This window comes from Pan troglodytes, chromosome 5 (genome assembly GCF_028858775.2).
Source record: "Pan troglodytes isolate AG18354 chromosome 5, NHGRI_mPanTro3-v2.0_pri, whole genome shotgun sequence".
Taxonomy (NCBI): Eukaryota; Metazoa; Chordata; class Mammalia; order Primates; family Hominidae; genus Pan; species Pan troglodytes.
The window spans coordinates 162,764,143-162,789,483 of record NC_072403.2 but is presented as its reverse complement, the minus strand read 5'-3'; the positions used below and the strand labels follow the sequence as shown (position 1 = coordinate 162,789,483).

At 43.8% G+C, this 25,341-nt stretch overlaps 1 protein-coding gene and 1 pseudogene across 21 annotated transcripts in view; both read right to left on the bottom strand.

Moving 5' to 3' along the window:
- PLEKHG1 (pleckstrin homology and RhoGEF domain containing G1) overlaps positions 1–25,341 on the bottom strand; it is a 242,838-nt gene that overhangs the window by 5,489 nt on the left and 212,008 nt on the right. For 18 of the 21 annotated variants that reach the window (XM_016956483.4, XM_054686943.2, XM_063812679.1 and 15 more), the window contains 5 exons: positions 19,953–19,986; positions 18,400–18,495; positions 16,932–16,970; positions 14,494–14,516; positions 5,951–7,574 (listed from right to left, as the gene is read on the bottom strand). In XM_016956483.4, coding sequence (XP_016811972.1) covers positions 5,951–7,574; positions 14,494–14,516; positions 16,932–16,970; positions 18,400–18,495; positions 19,953–19,986 — 1,816 coding nt within the window. Of the gene's footprint in view, positions 1–2,968; positions 3,167–5,950; positions 7,575–14,493; positions 14,517–16,931; positions 16,971–18,399; positions 18,496–19,952; positions 19,987–25,341 lie in introns of all 21 variants that reach the window. The other 3 variants (XM_016956477.3, XM_063812678.1, XR_001718844.4) reach the window with 2 other exon arrangements.
- On the bottom strand, positions 9,562–10,686 carry LOC735923 (phosducin-like protein 3; annotated as a pseudogene).

The following is a 25,341-nucleotide window of genomic DNA, read 5'->3' as shown; positions in this document are numbered from 1 at the left end:
CTTGAACTTAAACTACTAATAAATACTCATTTAGGTGAGTTTTGCCATTTCTTTTGAGTCTATCTTCTAGGAGGAGAGAGAAACAACCTGTTATTGTGTGACCTTTAATTGCAACCCAATCCCTCACCCCCTATTCCCTGTGATCAAGGTAAATAGTCTAACTTCTCATTACAGACCTATACTCAGATCCTTTGAGTTTTCAACTCCAAATTCCTTGGAAGAACAGAGATTATTAGTGTTGAAATTTCTAGTTACAAAAACTTGAGAAATGATTCCATAAAAGGTGCAGTAAAGACTCTTAATACTAATTAGGGTTTAGCAACATCTTAAGAGAAAGAGTGTAAAAGTCTCCACAGACACCAGTGTGCCCATGGTAGCCATCCTGAAACTATAATATTTCATTAACTATGAAACCAAATCAAAATCAGCTGGACCTTTAATATAGTCATTAGTTAGCAGACCTGCCTGAAAGGCAGATGGTCTGCTCAAGCCATTCTCACATACAGTATAGCCCTGAGCCTGATCCCACAGCTGTATCAGGAAGGCTCTGAACTTCTACAAGGTTCCAAGAAGATGACAATTTTGGAAAATGTAGAACTTTAAAAATTCAAACAAACTATTCCATTATCAAAATTTAACCATTAAGTCTTGTAAGAACAATCAGATCTTGACTTTAGCCCAGATAATCTGAAATCACATATCATCCAAAATATCCACAGTATTTCCCAGGCCTTTGTCTTATTATACGCTCCTTGTCCTTTGCTTAATCAAATCCTACTCATCTCTCAAGATTCTCCATAAGCCCTATCTTCTCCTTACTTGAATCCTTTTCTGATTTCTCTTCTCTGAAGTCTTACATAGTGTGTACCTAGCTGTTGCCTGTGTGTGCACACACACATGCACACACACACAATTTGTATTGCTGTGTTGCTAATTATTTTATGTAGGTTACTTTATTTTCATTTTATGTTTTTTTGAGACAAAGTCTCACTCTGTTGCCCAGGCTGGAGTGCAGTGGCAGGATCTTGGCTCACTGCAACATCTACCTCCTGGGTTCAAGTGATTCTCCTGCCTCAGCCTTCCTAGTAGCTGGGACTACAGGCGCCCACCACCACGCCTGGCTAATTTTTGTATTTATAGTAGAGACAGGGTTTTGCCATGTTAGCCAAGCTGGTCTCGAACTCCTGATCTCAAGTGATCCACCAGCCTTGGCCTCCCTAAGTGCTGGGATTACAGGTGTGAGTCACTGCACCTGGCCATTTTATGTAAGTTACTTTATTAGTCCCTGAGCTTTTCTTTTCTTTTTTTTTTTTTTTTTTGAGACAGGGTCTTATTCTGTTGGCCAGGCTAGAGTGGAATGGTACAATCATAACTCACTGCAGCCTCAAACTCCTGGGCTCAAATAATCCTCTTGCCTCAGCCTCCTGAGTACCCGGGACTATAGGCATGAGCCACTGTGCCTGGAAATTTTTAACTTTTAAATTTTTTGTAGAGAGAAAGTCTTGCTATGTTGCCCAGGCTGGTCACAAACTCCTGAGCTCAAGCAATCTTCCTGCTTCGGCCTCCCAAAGTGCTAGGATTACACGTGTGAGCCACCTCGCCTGGCCTCTGAGCTTTTGGTCTGGGAGAACAATGCTGTACATTTTGTTCAACTCCCTATAGAGGACCTAGCATGGTTTTAGACAGAAAGTGGTCTGAATAACTAATTCATTACTCAGATTTTTTTTCCACTCCCTTCTTTATTTTACTTATTTTTTAATTTTTTTGAGATGGAGTCTCACTCTGTTGCCCAGGCTGGATTGCAGTGGCGCAATCTCGGCTCTCTGCAACTTCCACTTCCCAGGTTCAAGCGATTCTGCTGCCTCAGCCTCCAGAGTAGCTGGGATTACAGGTGCCCGCCACCACGCTTGGCTAATTCTTTGTATTTTTAGTAGAGACGAGATTTCACCATGTTGACCAGGCTGGTCTTGAACTCCTGACCTCAAGTGATCTGCCCGCCTCAGCCTCCCAAAGTGCTGTGATTATAGATGTGAGTCACTGCACCCAGACTCCTTTTATTTTAAGCCTACTTTTAAAAAGGGATGCACTTTCCTGAGACCATACCACTGGGAGTGGAAAGGTGGCCTGGAAATCAGGTCATAAGCAGAAAAAGCGGAAGCAAGAAGACAGCTAAAATGCTTCCTGTAGATAACTCATAATGGGAACAGTTTATCTTTGGATGATAGAGTTGACCATTTATCAATTTTGAATAAAAGGTATCTCACTAGTAGGCAATACAGGTGTGAGTCACTGTGCCTGGCCATACAGATGTGAGTCACTGCACCTGCTGATCTAAGGGGCTTTTTGTTTCAGCTTGACCTTCTAAAAGAGTCTATAGCTTGTGTGACATCTATGTGAACAAGAGACAAGCTTCCAGAGCTCCAGCTGTAATTAAACAGATTCTATTAGCCAGATGTACAGGGAACAGCCAGCCTGAGATGACACCTCTGGCCTAAAAAGCTTAGTATTAGTCAGCTGAGTTGAGGCTCCCCCATATCCTTAGTTCTAGTATTAACAGTTGTATAGAATATATACATTATGACTACATGACAATCGCAAGAATGTCTCTGGTTTATTGCCTTTTTTGAGATTTGAAAATTGGAGTTCTTATGATCTCAGACAAAAATTTAGAATAATGTTTGCCAAGGGAAATATCAAACAACATTTTAATCCTCCAGACAGAGGATTAAAATAAATGTTTCTGATGTTGCTCGAGATGCAGACAAAAGCATAAAATTGTGCCTTCCCTACTCTACACAAGGAGGAAAATTTCTCAAGCCTGTATGGAGTTTTCTCCCATGTGAAACATCACCAAAAACCCCAGAAACCCAAAGGCCTCCTTGCTCTCAAAGACTATCAGGAGGAAGGTCTGATGGAACAAGATGGCCAGCATGCTATGACAGGCTCTAAGATGTGGGAGCAACTGGACCTGGTTGGGTGATTTATAGGCAGAAATCTGAGCCGGGGCCTGGAGACCCCGGCTAGAGAGTTCAATAAAGATGCTCGAGAGTTTCGGCAGGTGAATAAGGTGCTCCTCCTTCCGCACAGCACCGAGAGCAAGCTCCTGGCAAAGCGGCAAGGCCCACACGGAGAAGTCTGGAGAATCGGTCCATTCGATTACGACGTCCTGTGCCCAGATAAACAAGAAAGAGAAAAGGAGTCATCATGTCAACTGACGGAAAGCCTAGTGGGCACAGGAAGTGGTCTCGATCACCCAGCTGGACGAGGTGTGGATATAACTCATCAGGTCCTAGGGACGTGCCTCTGCCAGATGGCAGGGAAGACAGCACTCTCAGAAGATGACTCGGGAGAGATTTCCTCCTCCTTGCTGGGGAGAACGTCGACAGGAGCCCACCATGTCAAGAAAGGACCCAGACGCAAAGCTGAGAAAAGATCCTGGGGCATCCCAAGACAACACCAGCAGGCAAAACAAAAAGGAGAGCCAACCAAAAGTGAAAAGAAAACCCCAATGTGAAATCATTTAATACTTAAAAAGGTGGGTAAAAAAGAAGACTACTCGAGGTAGTCGTAGGCCCTAATGATTCGGTATCAAAGGACATGCTTCTATCAAGATTGGAGCTTTGTATTTTAACAGATGGTCCATATTCAAAACAACCTGGCCCAGGGAATTACTACTTTTTCAGTGGTAGTCTGTGGGCATAACCCATCATCATCAAAAACTTCAGCATTACATTTCCTCTTATGCTGAGGAGCCCCAACCCAGACTTAGTTAGTGCTTGCAATTGCCAATATACAACTGTTTCTAAGGCCATATATATTCCCCTACCCCACCAAAATTGTCCTCCTGCAGCGGGAACTCAGTCACTTTCCCTGTAACAGCAAACCAGCTTAGCAACGCTAGCATCAGAACAGGGACTTGAATTACTCATAGCGCATCATGGCAAGGAGAAAAATACATGCATTCTAGTCTCACATGCATACAAAACCTTCATTTGATTAAAAAGAAGAACTCAGAGTCTGTGAAATCCTTCAGGCATCAATTCCAGCACTTTGTTTCCCTATCTGTTAAGAAATTGTACTGAAGATTAAAACTTTAGACAATTCTTAAATACTCTCAAACTTAAAAAAAAAGTTCCCTACAGATTCTTGTTATGTAACTTGTGCATTCAAGATTTGGATATGCCCTTCCTATTCTTCAGTTTCCATGGATGTCAATGTCAATCCCAAAGACAGCATTTAATAGTTAGTGGCATCAACCTGTCCCAATGTGCTGATAATGAAGCTAATGATCAGAGCCTGTCCTGATACTAAGCCATCACCCAGCTTTCACTTTTAATTGTAGAATAGACTCCTCTCATTTGATACTAAGGTGGTCCTTTGTTAGAAAATCTGGGGCAGGATTTCTTAAAATATGATGAAAAGGGCATACTATTTGAAATGCATATTCCTGAGCCTATAGCCAGAAATCTCTCTGCGCCTGGAGGTAAAAGCTCCTCAGGCAAGAGCCACTACCTTTGGACTTTTCTTTCTATGACAATCAGGGGCTTTATTCACAGCTAGGCTCTTCCCCAGAGATCAGTGTTAAATTTTGGCCTTCAAAAAAGTCTAACCATGAGCATCTCATTCCCATAGTCCTGATCCTACAATATCATACCTAAGATTCTGGTTTGGTTGTGCTCCACAAAGGAGTCTAACTAAAGCATTAAACTGAGAAGCACATATGAAAATACGAAATGAGATAGTGTTGAATGCGTTACAGCAGCTATTTAAAAAAACTGAGCAGTAGGCCAGGTGTGGTGGCTCACGCCTGTAATCCTAGCACTTTGGGAGGCCAAGGCGGGAGGGTCACTTGAGCCCAGGAGTTTGAGAGCAGCCTGGGCAACATGATAAAATCCCATCTCTAGAAAAAAACCACACACACACACACACAAAATTAGCGGGGCGTGGTGGTACACACCTGTAGTCCCAGCTACTAGAGAGGCTGAGGTGGGAGGATCACCTGAGCCCAGGAGGCAGAGGCTGCAGTAAGCCATGTTCATGCTACTGCACTCCTGCCTGGGTGACAGAGCCAGACCCTATCTCAAAAAAAAAAAAAAAAAAAAAAAATAAATAAATAAATAAAATTGAGCAGTAATGGAGATATGTGAGAAAACCATTGATTTATAGTGCGAGCAACTAAGGAAAGTACAATGGCTGGCGTGGTGGCTCACACCTGTAATCCCAGCCCTTTGGGAGGCTGAGGCAAGAGGATTGCTTGAGGCCAGGAGTCGAGACCAGCCTGGGCAACATGGTGAAACCCCTTCTCTACAAAAAATGTAAAAAGTAGCTGGGCATGGTGGTTAGTGCCTCTGGTCTCACCTCAGGAGGCTGAGGTGGGAGGATTGCTTGAGCCTGGGGAGGCTGAGGCTGCAGTGAGCTGTGATCGTGTCATTGTACTCCAGCCTGGGTGACAGTGAGATCCTGTCTCAAAAAAAAAAAGTATGCAAAAAAACCCCTCTTTTTGTTAGCACGAGTTGGCATTTTTGTTGAGATCCTGAAGCCAGAAACAATGTTATTCTATATGCTTCCAAACCTCAGAAGATCATACACACTCCTCCTCCTCCTAAAAAATTACTGATATACTGGAAAAGTTGGAGATATCACAGGTTAAAACTGATTGTCTTTTTCATACTTTAGATTACCTTAGAGAAAACTCTTTCTTAAAATATTATCTCTGCAGGTAAGATGTTACATGCACACCACCACCCTCTGAGGCCAAATCATGCTACAATGTGCATAATTCACAGGAGGTGATGTGAGAAAGGCCAGTATGGCTTTGTCTGTGGTCTTTGAGATGACAAAGCTTGAGTGTCAGTGTTCTCACAGGTGTGTCCGTTTTAAGGACATCTGAAATCTGAAAACCGCTCTCCCCTCTTACTTTGGAGAAGGAAGAAGGGCAGGGTGCACATACCAATGGCGGGCCCTCCCTGCTTCTTCTCTTCCAAGATGGCAGCCAGGTCTTTGTGCATGGATTTCTGATGCTGACTGGCCGGCGGCTGCTCCAGCTCCAGACTTTTCACTTTTAAAAGTTGATTCGCCTTCTTAATCTTCTGACTGTACTGCCGAGCCATCATAAACACCCTGCTTTTTGTCTTATCTGTGGCCTCCATCCCCAGGTCAGGGTTTTCTGGGTCTGTTTGAGACAGGCCACTGTTGGCCAGGTCGTAGGGATTGTCCATGAGGGGCATTTCACTAGCCAGAGAAAGCCGGTTAAGGCTCATAAAGGAGTCTTCTTTAGAAATCAGGTCTTCCTCAAAGGGGCAGTTGGCGCGGCTGGCTCTGCCAGCCCTGCTCTTCACGGGCGTGAGGAGAGCCTGGCTCTCAGGCAGGGACAGCGTGGACACAGAGCGCCCCACGTCCCGGCTCAGCTCAGGGGTGCTCTCTGCGTGCAGCCTGTCTGGCACATCATCCTTGCTCACAGGAAACGCTGCCAGGAGACGGTCTCTGGCCTTGTCTTCATTTTTCTTGATGTAATTTTCCAGGTCATTCCAGATTTCATCTACTTCTTCGGACAGTTTATCAGATACAGGCTTATGAGGCATAGACAAGTTACCGCTGGGAGAGTCATACAGCAAACTCAGATAACCATGATCGGGGGTGGCCTGATGGTAAGGGGCTTCGTCCTCACTGAACTGGAGGCTGTCTTGGGAAACAAATGGCCTCAGGCTGTCACAGCACACGAAGTCGGCCTCCAGACCCAAAAAGGTGCTCCGCTTTGCACGCTTTAGGCTGCTGCACTTAAAACCCAGCGACGGAGGATCTGGGAGCCCTATGGTGTCATAGATGTTCTCCTCAACCGCTTGGAGTTCGTGCGTGCTTTGGCTGGATGCCTCTCCACCTGAGAGGGTGCCATCTGTTTGTGCGTAAAGAGAGCCCTTACTGTGGCCAGCTTGCCTCTTTGTGAAGGCTAACTCTGGGGTGCTCTTGGGGCGAACGGAGTCCCTGCCTGATTTAGAGGGAGTGGATTCAGCTTCTTCCCGCTTAGCAACCATTAGTTTTAAGTCCTCATAACTGATGTTATCATAGACATGGTCTATGTCATCAATAGTCAACTCTATGGATGACCCAAAGGGAGTCATCTCCTCCTGCCCTTCTGTTTTGGGGCCGTTCTGCAGTTCCCTAGTTCTGTCACTAGTTCCTATTTCAGGAGGGCACGTGTTGCTCTCCCCAGCACTGCTGGCCCGCCTGACAATCCTGTGACCAGAGCTGGAGGTCTCTGTGGACTCCATCTGTCCCATATGCCAGCTGCAAGGGCGACTAGAAGTGCTATCTTCACATAGTCTGGTAGAGTTCAGATCTGAGGAGGAAAATGACGGCACGAACATCTGATAATCATCTTCGTCATCCTCATTCTCCTGCGGGGACCGTCGGCTGGGAAACAAGGCTTGCCTGATCTGGTGATCGGTCCAGATGTTTCTGAGAGCTCCACCCGCTCGAAGCACGCTGATCATGGTAGAACTGCTAGGCTGACTATTTCTCTGGGCAGGAGACGGCCTTGCTGAAGACAGCTGGGGAGATCCTTCCTCTCTAGAAACCTGAGGAAGATGGAAACATATCAACTGAATCACAGCACCATGGAGAAGACACATAACTCAGGAATTTCTCCTGTGTTTACACACTGCCTCCCCCACTAGGCTTTAATATTCTTTTATTTTTTTCTGAGATAGGGTCTTGCTGTGTTACCCAGGCTGATCTCAAACTCCTGGGCTCAAGCAATCCTCCCACCTCAGCCTCCCAAGTAGCTGGCACTACAGGTGTGAACCACTGCACCTGGCTGAGTGTTTAACTGACTTGAAAAGCACTTCAGATATTTTCAAAAAGGGAAGGACAGGAACTAATATATACTTAGAAACTAGGCTGGGCAATGTGCAGACATTCTCCAAACTTAATATTCACAATCATTTTATGAAATTAGGTATGATCGTACCAATTTCACAGTAAGGAAATCTAGGTTCCTAAAGGTTCAGTAACTTGCTCTATCTAGTCAGTAGTAAGACTACTGCTAGAACCCAGGTCTAACCCCAAACCCCTTGCCCCAAAGCATGATATAAGCTAAATACAGAAAATTCTTAGATTCTTCAAATAAGTCTGGTGTACACTTGGCAAATATTCATTGCATAAATTAATATATATAGAAGTTAAGGGCCATGCTATCTGTTCTATTTGAGACTTTCTAAGGAGCTTTAGAGCCAGTGCTTGTCTCCTAGCAGTTTTATCGTGGTTTCTGGTATACCAAAAGCCCCTTCTGCTGACCCGACCACACACTCCAAGGATTTCTGTTAAATCTGCAGACCCACCACGAACATGGCCAGCATTACCTTGGTTTATAGACTCTAGGCAAAGAGTTTTTATTGTAGGAATGTAATTTAATCCTCTGTTCATTTAATGACATTTTTACTTATTTCAAAATACATTTAATTAACATTTAGTTGCCTATAAGGAAGTAAAATAGGAACAATATTAATAATTTTTTAATTTTTATTTTTTTGACACAGAATCTCGCTCTGTCGCCCAGGCTGGAATGCAGCCTGGGTCCCTTGGCATGATCTTGGCTCACTGCAACCTCCGCCTCCTGGGTTCAAGCAATTCTCGTGCTTCAGCCTCTGGAGTAGCTGGGATTATAGGTGCCCGCCACCACGCCTGGCTAATTTTTGTATTTTTAGTAGAGACAGGGTTTTGCTGTGTTGGCCAGGCTGGTCTTAGACAAACTCCTGGCCTCAAGAGATCCGCCCACCTCGGCCTCCCAAAGTGCTAGGATTATAGGCCTGAGCCACTGCACCCAGCCAAATTAGTGATTTCTAATCAAAGAAAACAATGAGGTCTTTTATAACTTGGAACCCTTCTGGATGGAGCTCGGTGGTGCAGACAGGAGCAGATTACCCTCTGATTCTATTCTGCAGACAGGATTAACTTCAAAGGCTTGAAAGGGTTAAGACCTAATTAGTACCAGGGACATATATTCTAATAAAACACTATAGTAACCTATTGGAAATGTCAAATAAGCAAGAACTTTTCATCACATGTCAATGAAAATGGGATATATGTTAATTGGAATATCTATTAGAGAGGGAAGAGAGGAGTAGAGAGATAATAATGGAATTTCATCCTAAATGTTATTTTTCTGTTAAAACTTAAGCAATTCAATTAGCCATTTATTTCTTTTCACACATACATACACACACAATATTTATACCTAATATTTGTTCATATATATGTTTTTCACATTCTTTAATATATCTTTCTCTTCACCTTACTCAGACTGCACTGGTATAATGTTATAAAAATATAGGCACCCAGTAACTACTTTTTATAAAGTAAAACAAGGTTAATATTAACTAGTTAAATTATGACAAAACATTTTTAAAGTATAATAAAGTTATTTTGTGTTTCTCACAACAGCCAAAAGTGATCCTTCCTAAGATCATCCATCCCAGAAAATTCCCATAGATTTTAGAAAATTAGGAAACCTGAATTGTTAATATTGAAGTATCTTTTTTTTTTTTTTGCCATACAAATGGCTGGTTTTAATTTTTTTTAGAGGAAATACTATAATTTAAAAAAAAGAGTTCCAAAATATTTAACAGAATCTCCAGCAATGATTATTTCCAAAATGTAAAGATTTGAAACATAATTTATACAAAACTAAAAACCACAAGGATTCATTCTTGCTTTTTCCTTTTTTAAAAAATCCAGACAATTTGTCACAAGAAAGTTTGCCATGTGATAGCAGCTGTAGCCTCAGTCACCCTCGGAATCGCTGTCCCTCTTCATGAGGACAGAGCGCCGCACTGAGGACAGCAACACGTCTTCAATCGGCTTCTTAGGGTTTTCCTCCAGGTCTGTCATTATTGCTCCAGATTCAGACAGTTTCCATTCCAACTCATCTCTTGTCAGGTTCATGCCGCCAAACACTCAGAGGACCAATAAACTGAGCCTTGATATCTCCTTCCAGGTAAACAAATATTGTTGGCAGATTCCTATCAGGATAATTGGGTATGCAGGTTGTTGAAATGGCTTTGATAAATTTGACATCAGGAAACTTCCTGGCAAGTCCACTGAGGTGCTGATTTATCAGGGCACAGAGGGGAATTCCTTGTTTGTAAAGGTGCAAGATGACCCACAAGCCCTCGCCAGCTTTGGTAACTTCTTGAACATAATCCTTCCCTGAGATCTCCAAAACTTCTCCAAATTTATTCTTCAGTTTAGTTGCTTTCCACTCAGCCAGTCTCTGCCGTCTGTACATTTCAATAGCACATTCATCCTCCTCATTAAACTCGTCTTCACGATCCTCCAGCTCTTCCAAAGTCATATCTTCATATGTTTTCACCACTGACTGCTGGAGGATGCGCTGCTCCTCTTCTGCCTCCTCTTCCAATCCTTCCAATTCTTTCCTTGGCGGGTAAGAAACCCTTTTTGCGTAAGATGTCATTCCACTCAGTGTCTGCGTTGGGGTCCTGCATCTTGTTTCCAGTTCAGTTGCTCAAGCCAGCTGTGCCGCTGAAGTATCTTTTTAAGGTAATTACACTTGAAATGAAAATAGCAGTTTTGGCCAGGCACAGTGGCTCACGCCTGTAATCCCAGCACTTTGGAAGGCAGAGGCGGGCGAATCACCTGAGATCGGGAGTTCGAGACCAGCCTGACCAACATGGAGAAACCCATCTCTACTATAAATACAAAATTAGCCGGGCATGGTGATGCATGCCTGTAATCCCAGCTACTTGGGAGGCTGAGGCAGGAGAATCGCTTGAACCCAGAAGGCGGAGGTTGCAGTGAGCCGAGATTGTGCCACTGCACTCCAGCCTGGGCAACAAGAGCGAAACTCTATCTCAAAAAAAAAAAAAAAAAAAAAGAAAGCAGTTTTTTGGAAGCTGTAAATTTACGTCAAATTAATCATTAAGAAAACTGAAGACACTCTTAAATTAAGAAGTAATCATCTGGGCATGGTGGCTCATGTCTGTAATCCCAGCACTTTGGGAGGCCAAGGCAGGCAGATCACTTGAGCCCAGAAACTAGAGACCAGCCTGGGCAACATGGTGAGACACCCCGTCTCTACAAAAAAATTTAATAAAGAAAGAAGAAAGAAAAGAAAGAGAAAGGAAAGAAAGGAAATAAAGGAAGGAAAGGAAGGAAAGAAAGGGAAAGGAAAGGAAGGAAGAAAGAAACAGAAAGATAGAGAGAGAATCAGGCTGGACATGGTGATACACGCCTGTAATCCCAGCACTTTGGGAGGTGAAGGTGGGAGGATCATTTGAGTTAAGGAGTTTAAGACCAGCCTGAGCAACATAGTCAGAACTTGTCTCTACAAAAAATGAGTTAGCCGGGCGTGGTGGCGCATGACTGTAGTCCAGTTACTTGGGAGGCTGAGGTGGGAGGATTCCTGAGCCTAAAGTGAGCTGAGATCGTGCCACTGCATTCCAGCCTGGGTGACAGAGCAAGACCCTGTCTCAAAATAAATAAATAAATGTTTAAAAAAATAGGAAAGAATCAGCATATGTTGGTCACAATATTGAAAGTCATGGTAAAAACTGCAATTACTTTTGCACCAACCTAATAATTTCGATACGTCAGTTTTGCCACAGCCTGAATGAACTTTTCTCCTGTCCTTCCACATTCTCAGCATTTGAGCTATTTAACAATGATATTAGCTATCATGTTTTTATTTTTTGAGACAGAGTCTCACCCTGTTGCCCAGGCTAAAGTACAGTGGCACAATCTCGGCTTACTGCAACCTCGACCTCCCGGGTTCAAGTGATTCTCCTGCCTCAGCCTCCCAAGTAGCTGGGACTACAGGTGCATGCCGCTATGCCTGGCTAATTTTTTGTATTTTAGTAGAGACGGGGTTTCACTGTGTTGGCCAGGCTGATCGTGAACTCCCAAGCTTAGGCAATCCGCCCGCTGTGACCTCCCAAAGTGCCGGGATTACAGGTGTGAGCCACCGCGCCCAGCCTTTTTTGCTCTTGTTGCCCAGGCTGGAGTGCAATGGCACGATTTCAGCTCACTGTAACTTCCACCTCCTGGGTTTAAGCAATTCTCCTGCCTCAGCCTCCTGAGTGGCTGGGGATTACAGCCGCCCACCACCACGCCCAGCTGATTTTTTTGTATTTTTAGTAGAGACGGGGTTTCACCATGTTGGCCAGGCTGGTCTCAAACTCCTGACCTCAGGTGATCCAACCACCTCAGCCTCCCAAAGTTCTGGGATTACAGGCGTGAGCCACCGTGCTGGGCCGATATTAGCTATCATTTATAGAACACTTGCTTTGTGCCAAATATTCCATTAATAAGCACTTTTAAGAACATGTTGCATTTAATCTTTTTAACAGTTCTGTAAATTAGGAAACTAAGTCCTGGTAAGGTTAAGCAATTTGCCTGTAGTCACACAGTTTATAAATGGCAGAAACGGATTTGAATCCATGTCTTAATCCACAGCTTATACATGAGCTTAACCACCTCATACACACATGTACGCAGCCTCAGAATATATATTCTGGGAGAAATATTAAGCTATTATTAAGGAATAGTTCCTGTTATAAACTACTTATTAATTTATTTATGAGACAGAATCTCACTCTGTTGCCCAGGCTGGAGTGCAGTGGCACTATCTCAGCTCACTACAACTTCTGCTTCCTGGCCGAAGTGATTCTCCAGCCTCAGCTTCCCAAGTAGCTGGGACCACAGGCACAAGCCACCACACCCAGCTCATTTTTGTACTTTTTTTTGTAGAGAGGGGGTTTTGCCATGTTGCCCAGGCTGATCTTGAATTCCTGAGCTCAAAGTGATCTGCCAACCTTGGCCTCCCAAAGTGCTAGGATTACAGGTGTGAGCCACCACACCTGGCTGTTACAAACTCTTTAATCATCAGTAAATCTGCTCTCCTTGAATTTAATATACCTTCAGCACATTACTATTAGGAGATGGAATTTTATCACAAAAAAAGCATGGATGTTTTCTTTCTTGCCTCTTGATTTCATAAGGTTTGATTATGCCCATATGGACTTGGCTTGAGCACTGCTGTAGAAAGTTTTCAAGCAGCTCCTGAGATTGAATCTCTAGAACTCTTTGATGGGGAGATTCCTTCTTTTAGCACTGAGAGGGCATGGCTCCACAATGCTACTATGGCTGCTTTGAAGAGCAGGGAGCCCTCTGCAGTGACCCCACTTATGAAACCAAAACCTTATGCCATATTTCAGGACAATGAACCAATTAATAAGTTTCACACGTTTCCAAACAAAAGCATGTACTACCTGAAAAAAAAATGCGCACACCTCAGCCATGACAATCACTTAAAGGTTAAGATTATGTTCAGCCGGGTGCGGTGGTTCATGCCTGTAATCCCAGCACTTTGGGAGGCCGAGACGGGTGGATCACCTGTGGTCTGGAGTTCCAGACTGGCGTTGCCAACTTGGTGAAACCCCGTCTCTACTAAAAATACAAAAATCAGCTGGGCATAGTGGCGGGTGCCTGTAGTCCAAGCTACTAGGCTACTTGGGAGGCTGAGGCAGGAGAATTGCTTGAACCCGGGAGTCAGAGGTTGCAGTGAGCCGAGATTGCACCACTGCACTCCAGCCTGGGCAACAGAGCGAGATCCAGTCTCAAAAGAAAAAAAAAAAAAGACTACGTTGATTTTTAGACATTTTCTTGGTTTTAATGGAAAGATACAACGTTTATCAACAAGGTCGCTTTGCTTCTGTGCTAAGCCATGGTGGAAATGAGATTGTAGGGAGAGGTTTCACAGCCATGTTCTTCTAGATACAGAACATTAAACAAGGAGCCATGATCAGTTCTCTAAGAATTGTTAATTAAGCCAACTGATCAGTAGCCACACTGGACAAACCACTCAGGTCAGGAGAAAATACCTATTCTTCATAGGCAATACAGTTGGATATAGTATCTTCCAATACAGTATACCATTCTTATTCTCCCTCTCCTAAGCTTTTGTCAGGGGAAGAAAAATCAAAACTTGATATGACAAAGTCTCATTCGATCATACGTCATCACCTCTTACGTCAGCAGCAGAACCATATTCTTAGAAGGGGGCCCCTCGCCCTTGTGAATGAAGGCTCGCGCTTGGAGGAGGGAGTTATATCCAGGAGGCAGGGGCATTGGTCTTACACGGGTGGAGGCAAAGGACAATGTGAGGTGGCTCACGTGAGCACCGGGCAGGTATTACACCCTAAGGTAAGGTTACAGGCTCTGAGGTGTGATATGGGGCAGAGGATGAATAAATAATCACCATGGTTCTCAGATGTGGGCTGGGGAAAGGGAAGAAGTTGATAAGGATGAGTCTTTGCTTAAATCAAATGTAAATAATTCAAAATGTAAAATACCAAATTTCCAAAATGTAAAATAACTGTTGACACTTGGAATACGGGCTGGGGATGACAGAGATGGGGAAGGGACACCTATGAAAGGTGCCTGAAGTGAACATTTCCAAGTAAGAAATGAGATAGAGCTTACCTTTTGGATGTCTTGTGCTGTTTCTGAAAAATAAAAGTTTTTTTTCAAGTTTGAGAATGAAAATGTACCTCCTATATAAGTAAGCACTAATATTTTATAGAACTTAGAAACTTATTACTAGTAATTGAAGCCCAAGTGACTTCTGGGCCCTATAGATCTAATTTTCAGAAAATCCCTGTCAGCTCTCCCAGCTGCATAACCCCACACTACATCAAACAACCTTACATGCATCTGAGCACTAGCTGTCTTCCTTAATCCGTGACAGCCATTAACTAATTCATGTTCAAGATATTTCAAAAGCTTCCGAACAAAAATGTGTTGTTTCCTGAAAAAGAAATTGCACATGCCCCGTGCCATGACAATTATGTAAAGATGATATTGTTTCTGCTGATTTTTTGACATTTTATTGGTTTTAACTGAAAGATGCAGCTTTCTTGCAAAGAAGGGGTGTTGCCAGTGGAATTGTGGGGAGAGATTTACATAGCCACATCCTTACAGAAGACACCCTTAGAGCTAGCCTAATTATGGGTGTCTCCCCTTTAAAGATGATTACGGAAGCATATGAAGTCCTTCCCTCTCCACAGATCCCATCCTCCGAGGAAACAACAGTTAACAGCTGAATGTTTATCATTCCAGCTCCTGCACTACTCCCACCCCACCATAACTGTTTTGCTTTTATTTATTTTTTATTTTTTTTGAGATAGAGTCTCGCTCTGTCGTCCAGGCTGGAGTACAGTGGCACAATCTCGGCTCACTGCAGCCTCTGCCTCCCGGGTTCAGGCGATTCTTGTGTCTCAGCCTCCCCAGTAGCTGGGATTACAGGCATAACCACCACGCCTGGTGAATTTTTGTATTTTTAGTAGAGATGGGATCTTGCCATGTTGGCCAGGTTGGTCACGAACTCCTGACCTCAGGTGATCCACCCTCCTTGGCCTCCCAAAGTGTTGGCATTACAGGCGTGAGCCACCACGCCCAGCCTGTTTCACTTTTAAAATAAGGATCCAATATGCAACTTTGTATATTCTGCTAAATATATGTGGACACTCTTGTGAACAGGTAGAGATCTGCTTTATTTTTGACAGCTGTAGAATATTCCATTGTGTGTATGGATGTATTACAATTTCTTTAAGTATATTTCCAACTGCATGGGCATTTTTATAGAGTGTCCTGCTACCAATACTGCAAAGAACAAACTCGCACATCTGTCTACATGTGGGTAAGTACATCTGTGCAGGTGAAACTGTTGGGTTAAGAGCAAATGTACATTTTTAAACTCAAATGACTATTACCAAATTTTGCCCCTGAAGCGTTGCAAAAACTTACTCCCACCAACAGTTTTGGAGTGACTATTTTTCTATATGTTTTGGCCAAGTTCATAGTTTTTTCCCTTCTATTTATTTCATTTAAATGTATGGATTTTCTGATTATGAATATGGATGGCCATTTAAAATTTTTATTGCCAGTTTATGTGTTTTTGTGAAACTGCCCAATTATATTCTTTTTTTTTTTTTTTTTTTTTTTTTTGAGTCCTTTGGGCTGGGCGTGGTGGCTCACGCCTGTAATCCCAGCACTTTGGGAGGCCAAGGCGGGTGGATCACCTGAGGTTGGGAGTTCGAGACCAGCCTGACCAACATGGAGAAACCCCATCTCTACTAAAAATACAAAATTAGCCAGGCGTGGTGGCACATGCTTGTAATCCCAGCTACTCGGGAGGCTGAGGCAGGAGAATCACTTGAACCCGGGAGGCAGAGGTTGAGGTGAGCCGAGATCACGCTATTGCACTCTAGCCTGGGCAACAAGAGCAAACTCTGTCTCAAAAAATAAAAAAAAATAAAATAAAATAAAAGAGTCCTCTGTGTTTTCTTTTTGATGTATGGAGCTTCTTTATATAATAGGAATATTAATCTTTTTATGCCTGTCAAATATATTACAAGTATTTTATGTCATTTGACGGTATATTTTATTTTAAATTTTATTATTATTATTTTTTGTGACACGGACTCACTCTGTTGCCCAGGCTGGAGTGCAATGGTGTGATCTCGGCTCACTGCAACCTCTGCTTCCCAGGCGGTTCAGGCGATTCTCCTGCCTCAGCCTCCCAAGTAGCTGGGATTACAGGCACAAGCCACTAGGACTGGCTAATTTTTTATGTTTAGTAGAGACGGGGTTTCACCATGTTGGCCAGGCTAGTCTCGAAGGCCTGGCCTCAACAGAGCCGCCTGCCTTGGCCTCCCAAAGTGCTGGGATTACAGGTGTGAGCTACTGTGCCTGGCTTTGACTATATATTTTATAATGGGACACTTTTATTTACAGAAGTTAATCTTTTTGTAATCAAATCAACTCTGTCAATCTGTAATTTATCTGGCATTTATTTTTGTGTGGTTCGATTTAGTGAATATCAACAAGAATGAAACAGGAAAATATATTTTATGACTTACCACTGGTCTTCAAAACTTTATGTGACCGTGAGGAAGGTTCTGGGAGACAAAACAAAGCCAGTATCATTGGCAAAACCAAATCAAACCTTTTTCTTCACTCTTTATAAAAGGATTATGAGCCTACTGACAGATTAACAGAGCTCTATAACTTTTGCATCAAATTTAACAAAATCCCCATTGCTCAGAGATACACAGGAGCAAGACATTCACTCTGCTAAAATGGTAGAATAAATGTTATGCTGTGTTATCAGGAGTCACCCAACAGAAAAGCAAAATCTGACTTTTTCAATCCTGTCAGTAGCAGAGCAGCTTCCTCAGCTTCACTAACACCTACAAGCTGATGATGTTCAATTGTACATTCTTTTTTTTTTTTTTTTGAGACTGAGATTCACTCTTGTCTCCCAGGCTGGAGTGCAATGGTGCGATCTCAGCTCCCTGCAACCTCTGCTTCCCGGGTTCAAGTAATTCTCCTGCCTCAGCCTCCCAAGTAGCTGGGATTACAGGTGTCTGCCAACACGCCGGGCTAATTTTTGTATTTTTAGTAGTGACAGGGTTTCACCATGTTGGCCAGGCAGGTCTCAAACTCCTGACCTCAGGTGATCCTCCCACCTCAGCCTCCCAAAATGCTGGGATTACAGGCGTGACCACTGCGCCCGGCCTTATTTGCATTTTTTGTCTCTTGCAAAAAATGAGCTCCTTGCAATCAGGAGTCACATGGATTATTTATCCTTGCATTCCTAGTCCTTAGCAAAGCATAAAGTGGGTAATGAATACAGAATGCTTCAAATAAAACCCCAAACCTGTCTGAACTAAGACAATAGTTCATGGAGTCTGGTGCAGCAAATATGAATTAAAATTTTAGCTTTGGATAATCTTTTGTGTGTGTCACTCATAGGATGTGATTTTTCATTAGCAACAGCAAATACAGCTTAAGTATCTGCATGTCAATGGTAAGATGTACAAAGCAAAATTAGTTGACTGGCATGCTTGATAGTCACTGGGAAACATTAAGTAGAAAAGAAGTTTTTTTTTTTTGAGACAGAGTCTCACTCTGTCGCCCATGCTGGAGTGCAGTGGCACGATCTTGGCTCACTGCAACCTCCGTCTCCTGGGTTCAAGCGATTCTCCTGCCTCAGCCTCCCAAGTAGCTAGGATTATAGGCGCCCACCACCACGCCTGGCTAACTTATATTTTTACTAGAGATGTGGTTTCTCCATGTTGGCCAGGCTGGTTTCGAACTCCTGACCTCAGGTGACCCACCTGCCTCGGCCTCCCAAAGTGCTGGGATTACAGAGAAAAGAGTTTTAGATCAAAAGCTCATGAGTCCCATCTTAAGGCAGCCGCAAATGTATTCAGACCGGCAGTGAGCTGAGAAACCAGACAGAACATTCCCTTTTGTCAGACTCAAAGGGACTTTCATTGCCAGTCCCCGATTAGAATTAAATTTTTATGACAACATCTTACTTACCAGATTTTCTTCTCAGCCGATATGGAGCAGAACCTTCTTTAGAGCCAAACAGTGCTTTCGTCTCTCCCTCAGGACTGTAACAGAAGCCTGGATGATCTGTAAAGATAACCACGTGCATCAGTGGGACTGTGGTGTCAGGGGCTTCTCAGAAAATGGTTATGGCTAGTGTAGATTTATATGGATTTATTATTATTATTATTTTTGAGACAGAGTCTTGCTCTGTCACCCACGCTGAAGTGCGGTGGCATGATCTCGGCTCACTGCTGACCTCCACCTCCCAAGTTCAAGCGATTCTCCTGCCTCAGCCTCCCGAGAAGCTGAGACTACAGGCGCGTGCCACCATGCCTGACTAATTTTTGTATTTTTAGTAGAGATGGGGTTTCACCATGTTGGCCAGGCTGGTCTTGAACTCCTGACCTCAGGTTATCCACCCACCTCGGCCTCCCAAAGTGCTGGGATTACAGGTGTGAGCCACCATGCCCGGCCTATATGGATTTATTCTTTTTCATCTGACATGGATATGATCCTCCTCCCATAATTGCTGCTGTATATGTATCTCAGGGCTTTTTGTTTACATTGGGACTTCTAGGAGTCTATTAGCTGGGATGACAGGCATGAGCCACCACACCCGGCCAAAAAAAAAAAAAAAAAAATCTGAAGGCAATTTCTGCGGGTGAAATGTTGATGTCTAGAGAATACAGCCTAGCACTCCACTGGGGAGCTCTGGGCATCATTTCTCGGGTCTGTTGGATGCGAGATGGGAGCCTCAGCTGCAGCGATGGTGGGAATGCACCTGTTTCCACTTTGCTGATGCTGCTTTTCCCCCTGGGGAGTTAACAAGTGCCAGGCTGGAGGGAAGGCAATCAACGTTTGCACTTGATTCCTCAAAGTAAGGTCTTATGAAAGGGTTAAGTAAAGTAGAAGTGTTTTCAGTACAAGTTTCCAGCAGACCTGACTGCATTTAAAGCCACTGTTTTCTCTTTTTATTCTATTTAATCTGAAAAATAACAAAGATGTGATAACTGCTGTTGAATAAGGTCTTATTTAATAGGAAGGACCTGTAATATTTATTCTCTTCTACTTTTGTAAGCCTAGAAATATATGCACATATGTGAGGTGGTTGTGATTTTCGAAGTTTCTGCTGCATCAGGAAAACCAATACTACGAAGTGATTGTGATTCTTGCAGATAATCAACATTTTGTTAGGGATGAAGTGAGAAATGCATTGTGAAGCTCTGGTTTTTGGTGGTGGTAGAGGTTGGGGCGGGGGTAGGGGTAGAGTTGACCCTGGAGACATAACTGACATTGTTAGTTGATGCAGAAACCCAAACAGTGGCCAGCCATCAAGGGACTCAGATAAACCTGGGAGAAGCAATGTAGAAACAAGTCAACGTGCTTAGAAGGGATTATACTGTCTACCCAATTTGTGAAAACAGTGAATACAGAGATACTATTTTCTAACAATCGACATTTTCATGAACTTTAAGATAGAAAATGTGATAGATACAAACAGACAATGAAATTTCAAATTGTGTTAAGGAAATAAAACTTACGAATGGCATCCATTTCAAGGATTGCTTGCTTGGCCTGAAAGAGAGAAAGTAGAGCTGTAATTCCAATTGCTTTTTTTTTTCTTTAAACTCCAAATCTCAACACAGATCTTATCCCACCTGAATAAATAGATTTTTAAAAACGTTTAAAAACTCGCTATTTATGTTAAGCATTTACACACAGTGCAGGGAATTCAAGCAGATGAGCGCCCTCAAGTGGGTAATAGCTGCTACACCATCAAGGCACCAGAGCTAAGACTGCACCCCCAATCCTGTGAAAGAGGAGGGAGGGAGGCTGGTTCCGAAGCCTGGCTGATCATCAGCACTCATTGGCCAGCTTATTAAAAATGCAGATTCTCGGCTGGGCGCGGTAGCTCACGCCTGTAATCCCAGCACTTTGGGAGGCTGAGGCGGGCAGATCACAATCACAAGGTCAGGAGTTCAAGACCAGCCTGGCCAATATGGTGAAACCCCGTCTCTACTAAAAATACAAAGATTAGCCAGGCATGGTGGCGGGTGCCTGTAATCCCAGCTAATAGGGAGGCTGAGGCAGGAGAATCGCTTGAACCCAGGAAGCAGAGGTTGCAGTGAGCCGAGATTGAGCCAGCTCTGTAGCCTGGGCGACAGAGCAAGACTCCGTCTCAAAAAAAAAAAAAAAAAAATGCAGATTCTTGCCACCCAACCCTGATCTACTGACTCAAAAGCTCAAGGCACGGAGCCTGGTATCTTTATCACCAGCCCTCACGATGACACTATGGCCTTGTAACTATTTTGAGTTAATTGCAAAATGGCTGCTGGAAGTTTCCTCTCATTGTTGTCTTTCCTCCTGCAGAATGCTGTGATTATCATGAGCTAAGTCTCTCTGTTTCCCCAACTCCCTGCACCTCCCATCTCTTCTGTGTGCCCCAGAATCTCCCAGAGTGAGACGGCCCTGAAGGACAATGTCTGTGATCCCAGCTCAGGCACTTCACTAGGTGGGTGCTCTCCGAGCTCAACTGGACAGTGGGATCAGGGAGCCTCTCTTTCAGAATGGTCATTAGGATTCAATGATCAGCTCAACTGGTGAGTTCCACCCACTCTCCTAGGGCAGGGGTCCCCAACCCCCGAGCCACAGACTAGTACTAGTTCATAGCCTGTTAGGAACTGGGCCGCACAGCAGGAGGTGAGTGGTGGGCAAGCGAGAGAAGCTTCGTCTGGATTTACAGTGGCTCCTCATGGCTCGCATTACAGCCTGAGCTCTGCCTCCTATCAGATCAGTGGCAGCATTAGATACTCATAGGAGTGTGAACCCTACTGTGAATCATGCATGCGAGGGATCTAGGTTGCAGCACTCCTTGTGAGAATCTAATGCCTGATGATCTGAAGTGGAGCTGAGGCAGTGATGCTAGCACTGAGGAGCAGATTAATGTTAGCAGAGAGGTTTGACTGCACAGAGACCATAATAAATCAATTGCTTGCAGATTCATATCAAAACCCTGTCAGTGAGTGTCAAGGGGCAATTAAGCTGCATCTGGTGGCAGGCTTTATCGTGGCAAGTGAGTTGATGTACTTCAATTGTACAGCTGCATCCGGTGGCCTTAAAAGTATGTTTGAGGCCGGGCATGGTATCTCACACCTATGATCTCAGCACTTTGAGAGGCTGAGGCGGGCAGATCACGAGGTCAGGAGTTCAAGACCAGCCTGACCAACATGGTGAAACCGTCTCTACTAAAAATACAAAAATTAGCTGGGCGTGGTGGTGTGTGCCTGACACCCCAGCTACTCAGGAGGCTGAGGCAGGAGAATTGCTTGAACCTGGGAAGGCAGAGGTTGCAGCACCACTGCACTCCAGCCTAGGCGACAGAATGAGACTCCATCTCAAAAAAAAAAAAAAAAAGTATGTTTGAGACAACTTCAAATCTCCATACATTCTGGATTAAAGTCCAGGCGAATATCCTGAGATTGCCACAAAAGCACAAAAGCCTGCTTCCATTTCCAACATCCTATCTTTGTGAAGCAGGGTTTTCTGCAGTGACAGTGACCAAAATAAGATGAGAGAAGACTGGACATAAGCAACACACTTGGGGTGTCGCTGTCTCCCATCACCCCCAGATGGGACCGTCTAGTTGCTCAGGGCTAGAACAAGCTCAGGGCTCCCACTGATTCCACATTATGGTGAGCTGTAGAACGATTTCATTATATATTACCATATAGTAATAGAAATAAAGTGCACAATAAACGTAATGTGCTTTCATCATCCCAAAAGCCTCCCCCTGCCTCCATCCGTGGAGGTTTTGTCTTCCACAAAACCAATCCCTGGTGCCCAAAAGGTTGAAGACCACTGTCCTAGGGGATTGTAGCCTTTCTTGCCTCTTTAAAGTCATTTTCATTTTTTAAGGGTAGTATAATTTAACCTACAAAACACTATGCTAAAAATAACTTTTAAAATAATTTTACTCTATTTTGCTACCATCTGTGATATCCCAGTACAAATATTTCGGCTAAGTGGCGATCATGTTTAGTGAAAAAGTGTGGGGCTTGGGGGAGCCTCAACACAGTCACCTTAGAGAAAACAAATGCTTCAATTTTTGTAACACTGATAGCTATCTCTCTCGTACATTCAGAGTTTGAGATTATGAGTTGAAATTACTTGCAAACACAAATGTTAGCTCAGTCTCTGGGAAGTGCAATTACAGAAACATACTAATATATAAAATGCAAAATACCTTCACCTTTATTCTCAATTAATTTGGAGAAGAGTTAAATTTATTTATCACATATACTAATGGGCAATATGGCTATTTCCAAGAAGTTCCCTGGTATCTGTAAAGCTGACTTCAAGAATTTTTTTTTGTCTGGACATTTAATTTTTAAAGTACTGTTTCCAGGTTTTCCACTAGGTGTCAGCCAAGGACCATCACTGAATTAAAAGAACGGCAGGCAGCTGGGAGGCTGTAACTAATGAGTTTCCCACAGCTGTGTTGACATTATTAGACTGATGATACATTTCTTGATGTTTAAAATTTCCCACTATGCATTTATTTCACAGAAATAATAGAAATACATTTTGAAAACTTTAGGAAAATAAGAAATAATCTCGAGGAAAGATGTGGAAAGTTCACTTTAATAATAATCCTGCTTAAATAGAAAATTATGATTACATTATAGTGAATAAAGTATATTAGACAAGCGTGTTTGAGGCTGGGTGTGGTGGCTTGTGCCTGTAATCCTATCCTAGCACTTTGGGAGGCTGAGGCAGGTGGATCACTTGAGGCCGGGAGTTCGAGACCAGCCTGGCCAACATGGTGAAACCTCATCTCTACTAAAAATACAAAAATTAGCCAGGTGTGGTGGTGTGCGCCTGTAGTCCCAGCTACTCGGGTGGCTGAGGCACAAGAATACTTGAACACAGAAGGTGGAGGTGGCAGTGTGCTTTTTCTTGTATGGAGATTGCACCACTGCACTCCAGCCTGGGTGACAGAGTGAGACCCTGTCTCAAAACAAAACAAAACAAAACAAAAGTGTTTTTATTGCCAGTGGGAATAATGTGGTTAGGATGCTCTTTGGAGCCAGATAGACCTGGGTTTAAATCCAGGCTTGGTCATGTACTAGTTATATAAACTTGGGCAGTTTATTTAATGTCTCTCAGCCTCTGTTTTTATTTTTTCTAGAATGGGAAGAATAAGAACTACCTCATAACATATTTTGGTGAGGGTGAAATAAGAATATAAAGTACTCAGCACAGTGTGTATGCTCAATAAGTTGTAACTGAAAAGATGTTTTTAGATAGAAGGGATTGACAACTTGGGGAGAAGGTACGATGTTATATTGACTATATTAACCATTTGAATACTTAAAGGGAACTTCCTGAGGCACACACGCCTAGTGTGGGAGAAAGACAGGTATGTAAGGGGGTCTCATTTTGTAACTGCCTTTCAGAATCTTGTTAGCAATTTTGATTTTCCCAGCAGACAGGTAAACAATAGGTGGGGCCCATCAAAGATACTCTGCCATTGCTCAGAAGGGCATTCTAAGGTACCAGGCCAGCAACAAAATGACTAATCATAAAGAAAATGCAGTCCCCTTTCTGCATGAGCTCCCTTTCATCTCATAACACCCTGACGAAATGAAAACTCATGCTTAGGTCCAAGTCCACACCTATGCACATTCATTTCCTGAGGACCAAATCATTGCTGGCAGTCCTGAGAACAAGCTTCAAACGCTTGTCAAAATATACAGAGAACAAAACAGACTGTCCCCTTTCTCAGAAATCTCAGCCCTTATTTTCCACCCAGTTCAATTTTCATGACCATCATCCCATTGTCTGCTCCACCTCACTCCTCCCAGCCCCAACTTGGACTGTTTCACCACCCATGGGAATAATCCACCCACCACCCTAGTTCCTTGACGACTTTCTCTCTAATGACCTTTTCCTCCACTCCAGAGCAGCAGCACAGAATCAGAGCCACCTCCAGAACCTGATCACACTCAAAACCGTCCCACCTCTAAGGCAGGACTCCAAAAGTCCCTTCTTCAGTTACAGATTAGTGTATTTCCTTCTCTCTCACATTAAGTCCTGCTGAACCAGGCTTTATGACAATACTGCAGTCCCTCACCCCACGCCTCTGTTGCCAGCTGGTTTTCCTCTTCACTCAGCCTAATGTCATGCCCAATTACTGCAACTGCGTGCTCACTGGCACCCTCCCCACCCCCGCCCTGGGAACCTTCCCCTACCAGCTCTGCCGGTTCCCAACCTGGAGGAACCCACACACACCACGGTTTTCACCAGTAGTTTCCAAGCTGCTGAGCAGATTTTGAAATGACGTCATCACACTGATTCATGGGGGCCAGCTTCAGTTGGGTCTTTGATGTCTTTCACAGGCTATTCTAGTCATCTCTAGTGACTGGTCCATTTTGTTTTTTTTTTTTTTGAGACAGAGTCTCACTCTGTCGCCCAGGCCGTAGTGCAGTGGCGTGATCTCGGCTCAATGCAAGCTCCGCCTCCCGGGTTCACGCCATTCTCCTGCCTCAGCCTCCCGCGTAGCTGGGACTACAGGTGCCCACCATCACGCCCAGCTAATTTTTTGTATTTTTAGTAGAGATGGGGTTTCACCGTGTTAGCCAGGATGGTCTTGATCTCCTGACCTCGTGATCTGCCTGCCTCCGCCTCCCAAAGTGCTGGGATTACAGGTGTGAGCCACCGCGCCTGGCCTGGTCCATTTTCTTTAGCAAGTGTTCTTCTGATCCTTTCCACTTTCCCTCAGACACCCCTGCTCTCTGCTTCACTCACTCAGCAGATGACTTTATCATCTGCATGAGTGAAATCAAACCCTTTGTCTTCCCCCAAGTCCACCTCAAAGTTCCTCTGTCTTTCATCTTTTTCTCCCTTGGTTCAGAGAGATGCTTCCAGCCC